At 46.6% G+C, this 10078-nt stretch overlaps 1 protein-coding gene across 1 annotated transcript; it reads left to right on the forward strand.

Moving 5' to 3' along the window:
- The first annotated feature begins 2210 nt into the window (after positions 1-2210).
- On the forward strand, positions 2211-9753 carry LOC140455012 (zinc-binding protein A33-like). The gene is given in 7 exon segments (XM_072549687.1): positions 2211-2621; positions 2714-2809; positions 2900-3133; positions 3721-3743; positions 3832-3947; positions 9201-9385; positions 9387-9753. Coding segments are annotated over 7 exon segments (1386 nt in total). The 5' UTR covers positions 2211-2219; the 3' UTR covers positions 9717-9753.
- The last annotated feature ends 325 nt before the right edge of the window (positions 9754-10078 follow it).

Below are 10078 nucleotides of genomic sequence, written 5' to 3' on the forward strand. Positions count from 1 at the left end.
TCCTGCCATCACTTTACTGAGGATCGAGAGGAGCCTGATATGTCAGTGATTGTCCAGATGGGATTTGTCATGTTTCTGTTTTGTGGTAAGGATATATCTGAGCAGGTTTTCCACATTCCAGTGTTGCAGCTTGTTGGAATCCGTGTGTGACAACATACACAGGGTCCCTCTCACAAATCCCACATCATTTGGAAGTTACCTCAGTTCAGTCACTTGAGCTCTTAAAGCAAGAAAGTTAAATGAATACACAGCTGGTGTTGGATTCAAACAAATAGTGACATTACAAATTGGTGACTAGTTCCAGCACAAAGAGAGAGAGAGAGAGATGTCTCTCCCAAAGTGACCGTGAGAGAATGATCTGCATTAGGGATTTAAAGGGTGTACTGTACAACACATTCCAGCTATGGGTCCCACATGGTTAAACACATCATCCAGACCCACTCCTGTTGTTAGGTACCAGTAAAACTGGAATCAGTGGGAATCAGGGAGCAAACTCTCTATTGGTTGGAGTCATATTGGCACATAGGAAGATGTGATGTTTATTGGAGGTCAATCATCTCAGCTCCAGGATATCTCTGGAGTTCCTCAGGGTAGTGTCCTCGGCCCAACCATCTTCAGCAGCTGCATCAATGACATTCTTTTAAACTTTAGATTAGATTACTTACAGTGTGGGAACAGGCCCTTCGGCCGAACAAGCCCACACCGACCCTCCAAAGAGAAACCCACCCCCCATAATTACCCCTGACTAATCCATCTAACACTACGGACAACTTAGCATGGTCAGTTCACCTAACCTGCACAAATTTGGGCTGTGGGAGGAAACTGGAGCATCTGGAGGAAACCCACACAGACACAGGAAGAATGTGCAAACTCCACACAGACAGTTGCCTGAGGCGGGAATTGAACCTGAGAACCTGGCACTGTGAGGCAGCAGTGCTCACCACTGAGCCACCGTGCCACCCTCTTTCATAAGGTCAGAAAGGGAGATGTCCACCAAAGGTTGCACAATTATCAACACAATTCGCAACTCCTCAGACACTGAAACAATCCATGTTCAAATGTAACAAGATCTGGAAAATATTTAGGCTTGGTCTGGCAAATGACAAGTAACACTTATGTCACACAAAGGCCAGATGACCAACTCCAATAAAAGACAATCTAACCACCATTCCTTCACATTCAATGGTGATATTGTCACTGGATTCCCCACTATCAACATCCTGGGGCTTAACATTGACCAGAAACTTTACTGGATTTGCCACATGAACACCATTGTTACAAAAATTGGTCAAAAACTCAGAATACTGTAGCAGATAACTTACCTCCTGACTCCCCAAAGCCATCCACAAGGCATAAGTCAGGAGTGTGATGGAGTACTCCCCAGTTGCCTGGATGGGTGCAATTCCAAGAAGAAGCTTGACACCATCCAGGACAAAGCAGCCCCCGCTTGACTAGCTCCACAGTCACAAACATTTATTCCCTCCATCACTGACATCCAGTAGCAGTAGTGTGTAATATTTACAAGATGAACTGCAAAATTCATCAAAGTCCCTCAGACAGACCTATCAAACCCACAACCACTTCCATATAGAAAGACAAAGGCAGCAGATACATGGGAACACCATCACCTGCTAGTTCCCCTCCAAGCCACTCACCGTCCTGTATTACCATTCCTTCACTGTTGCTTAGTTAGAATCCCAAAACTCACACCCTGATGGCATTGTGAGTCTTCCTACAGCAAATGGACTGCAATGGTCCAAGAAGGCAGCTCACCATCACCTTCTCAAGGGGCAACTCAGGACTGCCAACAAATACTGCACATTCAACAATGCCCATGTCCCACAAGTGAATTAACAAAGTTGTCACTCAGAGGTGGAAGCATTTAAAGGGGAACAGCAGCATTTCTCTTACTTACAGGGTTACAATGTAATCTCTTCCCCTCCTCCTTCCACCACTCCCACTGTCAAAACTCTATGGACTTTCACCCTGAGCACTTTTGTTCCAATCTTCTCCTTCAGTCCCTTCACTCTGTTTCTCCCGACCACTGCTCCACATTTCACTTTGATATGGAACAATGGATGGGAAATTGATTAATGTACAATAATAACTTCTCAAGTCTTCCGTCGAATTTCACCAGGAACATTTGAACTGAATGTGTTCATAAAAGCAATCACATTGAAACTGAAAGCGGTTTGACTCAGGAAGTGCTGAGGGTGAAAATGGATTCCACACAGCAGGTCCAGAGTTTGACCAAGGAGGTAATTTGTCCCATTTGTCTGAAATTATTAACTGATCTGGCTCCACTGGATTGTGAACACAACTTTTGCCGCTCCTGTATCACCCAGAGTTGGAAAAAGCAAGAGATAAACTCCTGCCCGGAATGTAGACAGGAGTTTCCAGAAAGAAACCTCAGAGGCAGCAGGGCCTTAGCGAATCTGACCGAGAAAGCTCGAACATTAAATCTGAATCCACAAGAGAAGGAAAGTAACCATCACTGTGAGGAACATCAGGAAGGACTGAAGCTGTTTTGTGAAACTGACGAAAAAATGATTTATAGAGATTCCTGGGAACACAGGGAGCACTGCTTCATCCTGGTTAAAGAGGCTGTTGGAATCTACAAGGTAAAAGGAAACAGATTCCATCCCCTGATTATTTCATCTCATTTTCATGGTCAAACACTTTTATTTTCTGATTTTCTTCCCCCAAATCCCAGGATCGAGTGAAATCTTCTTTGAAATCTCTCACCGGGAAGAAAGCGGCGGCTCTAGAAATGGAGCAGCAGCAGAAACAGAAGATTTCACAAATTCAGGTAAAATCTCCCAGAGCTGATTTTCAAAATTTGATTTGCTCATTTGTTTTTTTTTGCAGAAACATATTGTATTTATATTTCCCCTAACAGGAGGAATCCTGCAGCCTGCAGACCCACATCAAATCTGAGTTCACTAAAATGCACCAGATGCTGACTGAGAAAGAGCAGAGTTTACTCCGAGATCTCAGGGAACAAGAGGAAAACATTCTCAAACCAATGGACCGAAATCTCTGTAAAATTCAAGATAATTTAAATTCTCTTCAGGAGAAACTCTCAAAGTTGGAGAAACAGTTGGAACGAGAAGACAGAGTGGTATTTCTGAAGGTGAGGGATTATATTTCAGATTGGTTCAGTGAAAGTGACTGTGAACAGTCCCAACATGATGCAGTCACCCATCCTCCTTCATTCCCCCATCACTATCTCCCTCTGCTCCTTTCTCCCTCATGGTTTTCCCTACTTTTCTGTTCATACGTTTGTGTCAATCGTACTGTGTGACAGTGGATTCCATATTCCCATCACTTTCTTGATAACAATCTTTCTCCTGAACTCCCCATTGGATTTATTTGTAATTAGATTATGTTCATATAGTCCAGGTTTCAGGTTCTTGAGAAATTGAAACGTGTTGACTAAATCTATGGGATCAATCCCTTTCATAATTACAAACTTTCAATTCAGATGTTTCCTTCAGTAAAATACATTAATGTTTCCTTCAATCCTTTGCAGTTATTTGAATTTTTTGACCTTCTCCTGCTCTTCAATATCCTTTGTGTTCCATCCTCTTTCTATTCCATGTCTGCAATAATCAGAATTGACAATGCTCAGCAGGTTGTAACAATGTGAGTGCAATTGCTGCTTTTTCGATATAAACAGTCAGTCTCTGTCAACTCAGATTGGTGTTCTGTTTGTTTCAGGAGAAGGCATCTCGGGAGAGGAGGTAGGACATGTACCTGACTGAAACTCAGTAAAATTATTCAGGGAAGTGTTTGTGATGAATTTACAACACTATTTTGTTTTGTTTGCAGGATTAGTGATAATAGTAATGAGCTCTCACTCACAGATGGTGCCCTGTCTACTGAAAATTTCAACATTGTTTTACCATTTCCCGTGTGGGACGAAATGCTGGAAACTATTAAACCTGGTAAAGCTCAGATCAGTTCCTTTGTCCTGATTCTTATTTTAAAATTTGGATTGTTATGTGTATAAATATTAATGACAGTATAATTAATGCTCAGTTATAAAGAAAGCTGGATAATAATGGCTTTCACTGTCATTGACATCGACACAGTATTGGAGCTCTCCAAAAACTGAAGTCAACAGGAATTGGGGAAAACTCTCCACTGGTTGGAGTGAAACTGAGCACAAGGGAAGATGGCTGTGATTGTTCAAGGTCAATCATCTCAGCTCAAGGGCATTTCTGTAGGAATTCTCAGGGGAGTGTTTTTGCCAGAAATCTTCAGCTGCTTTCCCCCTATATTGGGGAGGGGGAGGAGGCGGAGATATTCTCTAATAATAGGACAATATTCTGCCCTATTTGAGAAAGAAACCGACACCACAGTGAACCTGCACAGTTACTGCCTCTGTTATTTGAATTCATGTATCGCTGGACATCGGAGCGTGTCTGGGAAAATTAACAAACAGCGAAATTCACAACTGATCTTGGTGGAACTGTTTGGGCAATAAGGGGTACGTCGGCTTCCAAGAGATCAATTGTGTTAGGAGACTCTCTAGTCCGAGGTACAGACAGATGTTTATGTGGCCAGCAGCGAAACATCAGGATGGTGTGTTGCTTCCTTGCCAGGATCAAGAATGTCTCCGAGAAGCTGCAGAATGTTCTCAAGGGGGAGAGGGGCCAGAAAGAGGTCATTGTCCACATTGGAACCAACGTCATAGGAAGGGAAAATGTTGAGATTCTGAAGGGAGATTACAGAGAGTTAGGCAGGTATTTAAAAAGGAGGTCCTCGAGAATGGTAATGTCTGGATTACGCCCAGTGCTACGAGCTAGTGAGGGCAGGATTTTTGTGTTTTGTGTCTCCTTTTCTTCTCTCTCCCTTTCTTCTCTCTCTTTGCTCAGCTCAGAACCTTCGCTCTTTTTCCTCTCTCTCTCTTTTTCCACTCTCTCTCTTTTCTCTCTTTCCTCTCAGTCTCTTTTATTTTATCTTCGAACTCCATTTTCCTCAATTCTAATGTAAGATTTTCTACCTCAACTACACTTGTCTGTTTCTCTGACACACCTAAGTGTTTGAATAACTCCCTTACAATTTCAGCTTGACTTTTGTCATAACTTATTTGTTAATTCTAAAAGTATGGCCTTTTTCTTTCCTTCTAAACTTTCTTGACAAATTTGAGAATCACTTTCAAATCCCAGAACATCTTTTGCAATTTGAAGAGCCATTTCTCTCACTTTTAAATTAAATAACCACAAGTCAACGAAATTAAAAAGATTGTCTCACCTATGTTTTATTAAAGATCTGGGATAATAACCTGCAAGTGTTTAAATCTACTGGGCATTACCATACCCCAAATCTATTCAAATCTGTCTAAACCTATTTAAACCACGAATACGGGACACAAACTGTTCAAATCCTGGTAACGAGCCCCCAAACTGTTACAACACAGGATAAACCCTCTGCTAATTAAACCAGCAACATAGAAAAGATTCACCTTGTGTCCTAACACTTGGTTAAGACTTGGTAGATATCTGGTGAACTCTATCCCGATTCCATTGCCTTCCCCTTTGTGGGGCCTGGGGTTAGAGTGTCCAGAATTGACCAACTCGACATTTCCAGGGTATACGTCTCCCATGTTCCGAAGGTCTCCATGTGACAGAGAATGCTCTCTGATCACAACCTGGTGTCGGGGAGAGGTTGTTCCGGTCAGCATCAGGGTGAGGTCGGCGTACTGGCCCTTTAACAACCTGCTTCTGGAAGATGAGCAGCTCTGGGGGTTAGTTTGTCACTTCTGGGCCGGCTGGAGGAGGAGTGGAGGGGTTGGGGTTGGGGTTGTGCTTCCTTTCCTTGAGGCTATAGTGGGATGGGTAAGGCTCATGCCCGTCTCTCTGTCAGCAGTTTGTATGAGGGTCAGTGAGGAAGAGGCAGAAATCCAGGATCGAGGGGTTGCAGAAGGAGCTGCTCAACCTGGAGTCACATCTCAGTCAGCCCGATGTGGACCCGGCCCTGTGAGGGGGGGTGTATGAAGAGAAGAAGGCCGCGGTCCGGGATCTGCAGCTCATTGGGCCCCGGAGTGTGTACATGAGATCACGGATCCAGTTCCTTCAGGATCCTGACCCGGGGCTCCTCCGTCTTGTACTCACTGGGAAAAGGGCCTGGGATCCACCAGCAGCTCTTTGTGCCAATGACAGATCCCTCATCTTGGATCTGGAGGGAATCAGGGCCCAAGTGAAGGCCTATTACCGGGCTCTCTCTCCGGATCCGTCCAGTGAGGAAGCTCGCAGAGTTCTGTGGGAAGATCTGTGGCAGGTCAGCCCCGAGGGCGCCGAGATGCTCAATGCCCCTCTGAGTTTGGAGCTGACCCGTGCACTCGACCGTCTTTCCATGGGGTTCCTTCGGGCATTCTGGGATATCCTGGAGGAATGTATCACAACTGGAGAGATGTCCCTTTCTTCATGCAGGGCTGTCATCACTCTGTTGCCTAAGAAGGGGATCTCTGTTTGTTAAAGAATTGGTGCCCGGTCTCCCTCCTCAGCACAAACTACAAAATCTTTACCAGGGCACATTCGACTCCCCTTGGCACCTCAGGAGTATGTCAGCTTTCGAGTTTGGGACACGTTTTGTCGCCGGGATCTGAGTTCTGTACCCCGCCGCGGAGTGCCCAGTGAAGGTTAACGGGTCCCTGACGGTGCCCCTACGCTGTGGGAGAGGAGTGTGTCAGGGCTGGCCCCTGTCCACCCAGCTTTATTCTCTCTGTGTGGAGCCATTCTTGTGCCTCTTGTGTGAGTGGCTTTCGGGTTTGGCTCTGCGTGGGCCGGGGCTGGAGGGGATTTTTCCGGCTAACACTGACACCGTGTTCCTGATGGTCACAGACCCAGCCGATATGTGGAGGATGTGCGTGTGTCAGCTGGTGCAGGTTCATAGTTCCTTAAAAGTGGAATCGCAGGTGGACAGGGTAATGAAAAAGACGAAAGTGAGGACTGCAGATGCTGGAGATCAGAGTCAAGATTAGAGTGGTGCTGGAAAAGCACAGCAAGTCATGCAGCATCCCAGGAGCTGGACAATCATCATTTCGGGCAAAAGCCCTTGAAGAAGGCATTTGGAATGCTTGCCTTTACTGCTCAGTGCCTTGAGTAAAGGAGTTAGGATGTCATGTTGTGGCTGTACAGGACATTGATTCGGTCACTTTTGAATTACTGCATTCAATGGACTCCCTGCTATGGGAAAGGCATTGTGGGACTTGAAAGGGTTCGTACAATGTTGACAAGAACGTTGCCTGCTTTGGGGCGTTTGAACAATAAGGAGAGACTGAATCAGCTGGGGCTATTTTCCCTGGAGCGTTGGAGGATGAGGGGTGACCTTTTTCAGTTTTGTAAAATCACGAGGAATATGAATCGGGTAAACAAACAAGGCTTTCTCTCGGGTAGGGGAGTCCAAAACTAGAGGGCATTAGTTTCAGATGAGGGTGTAAAGGTTTAAAATGGATTTAAGGGACAACATTTTCACGTACCCTGCCACCTGTGTATGGAATGACCCCGAGAGCTTGCCCTGTCATTCATAAAGATGGCGGCAGATCGGATTGTGACCTTAACTCCATTTTCCTGCCTGACTCCCACAATCTTCAACTCCCTCATTGATCAAAAACCTGTTTAACTCAGCTTCCAATATATTCAATGAACTGGGCTCCACTGCTCTCGAGGGGGAGAGAATTCCAAAGATTAATGATCCGAAGACGCAAAATCCATGTTAATTGGTAGGGCCCTGACTTTGAAACTCTGTCCCTAGTTCCAGGTTCCCCCACGATGGGAAACAGCCTCTCAATGTCTACTCTGTCAACACCTTCACCATCTTATACATTTCAATAAGAACCTCTCGTTCCTCTAAACTCCAATGAGTACAGCCCCAGCCTGAAACCTTTCATCACAGGGGAACAGCTTCATCCCAGGAACCCACTGAGTGAACATTCTCTGACCTGTCCCCACTGTTTCAATAAAGCTCTTTCCCAATGGCCCTACCTAAGTCTACCCAGTACCAGCTGAATTCCTTTCCATGACATTGGATTTCAGGAGATTTAATTGATATTTTGAGAACAGATTCAGCATTTCCATTTTCAATTTTGTGGGAACACATTTCACTCCCCCATGATATTGGAAAATAATGAATGATAGTGGGGATTCCAACAAACAGGAGCTTGTTCTTACTGAGGCAGCTGGAGCTGTAATCCATTGTCATCGAGTCATCGAGTGATAGAGATGTACAGCATGGAAACAGACCCTTCGGTCCAACCTGTCCATGCTCTCAGATATCCCAACCCAATCTAGTCCCACCTGCCAGCACCCGGCCCACATCCCTCCAAAGCCTTCCTATTCATATACCCATCCAAATGCCTCTTAAATGTTGCAATTGTACCAGCCTCCACCACATCCTCTGGCAGCTCATTCCACACATTGGGTGTAAACTGAGAGAAAAAGCTTGAATAAAGCTTGAAGAAACATCCCCCTCCCCCCCCCACACACATGTCCCCCTCTCCCCTCACCCCTGCACAATTCCGCCTCTCCCCCTCTCCCGCATACATCCCCCTCTCCCCAAAGCACACACTTCACCCTCTCCCCCCATGCACATGTCCCCCACTTCTCCCCACGCACACCTCCCCCTCTCCCTCACACACTCCTCCCCTCTCCCTCGCACACTTCCCACTCTCCCCCCACGCACCCCTCCCCCTCTCCCCCCACGGACAGACATCCTGCTCCCCTCCACGCACAAATATCCCCCTCCCCCATATACATACATCCACCTCTCCCCTCTCCCCACCGTGCACACTGAGCCCTCTCCCCCCCACCCACACCTACCTTCTCTCCACCCCGCACCTCCCCGTCTCCCCCCGCACACATCCCGCTCCCCTTATCCCCTCCCCTGCACATATCTCCCCCTCCCCTCTCCCCACACACATTCCCCTCTCCCCCACATACGTTCCCCTTTCCCCTCCCCTCCCCAACACACATTCCCCTCTCCCCATTCTCCCCAGCACATATCCTCCTCTCCCCCCCTAAACATATCCCACCTCCCCCCGCACACATCTCGTTTTCCCCTCTCCCCGCACACATTCCCCTCTCCCCACTTTCTCCAGCACCCATCCCTCTCTCCCCCCCGACCCTCCACATACATCCCCCTCCCACAGACCCATACCCAGGGACTGTCTCTAATTCTCTGTGTTTCTCTCCCAGTCTCAGTGACCCTGGATGTGGAAAGAGCGAATCCCTGCCTCGAGGTGTCTAAGGATCTAAAGAGTTTGAGACTGACTGGGGCCCAGAGAGGTCATGCTGACACCGAGAAGAGGTTTCCAGTCTGTCTCTGTGTCCTGGGATCAGAGGGATTCACATCGGGGAGACATTACTGGGAGGTGGAGGTGGGGGGGGAATCGGGGCTGGAATCTGGGAGTAGCCTCAGAGTTTGTGGAGAGGAAGAGATCGGTCAGTCCGATTCCGAAGAATGGACTCTGGACCATGGAACGGGATGAGGATCAGTTTTATATAAACTCCTCTCCTCAATTCCCTCTCCCTGTCGGTCTGATCCCCAGGAAGGTGGGAGTTTATCTCAGTTATGAATCTGGGACAGTTTCATTTTACAACGTGGACACCAAGTCCCATCTCCACACCTTCACTGGGAATAAATTCACTGGGAAACTTTATCCTTTCTTCACGGTTTGGGGTTTAAACCAGTTTCTGAGAATCAGCTGTTAAAGGGGCGGGGCCTCCCTGACGTCACAGTGACCCCCGGGTTTAGGGTCGGGGACAGGGATTGGGGTCAGAAACCTCCCATTGACAACAGGATGTTACTGAAAGTGTTATTGATTTCAGAGATTATACTTTGTAACATCACAACCAATCTGTCAACAAATCAGATACAAATATAAATGTCAGATGGTGAAAATAAAAAGTAAATTAAATATCTTGTGTCTCTCCTTCCTTCATTTACTCCCTGCTTCAGTCCCATCCTCCATCTCTTCACCTGTTTCCCAGTCTGGAGCTGGGATTTCTCTGTGTTTCCATTTCTCACTCTGCACCCGGAACATGAAATCCTGAGGGAGAAATCCAAACACTGA

This window comes from Chiloscyllium punctatum, chromosome 30 (genome assembly GCF_047496795.1).
Source record: "Chiloscyllium punctatum isolate Juve2018m chromosome 30, sChiPun1.3, whole genome shotgun sequence".
Classification (NCBI taxonomy): Eukaryota; Metazoa; Chordata; class Chondrichthyes; order Orectolobiformes; family Hemiscylliidae; genus Chiloscyllium; species Chiloscyllium punctatum.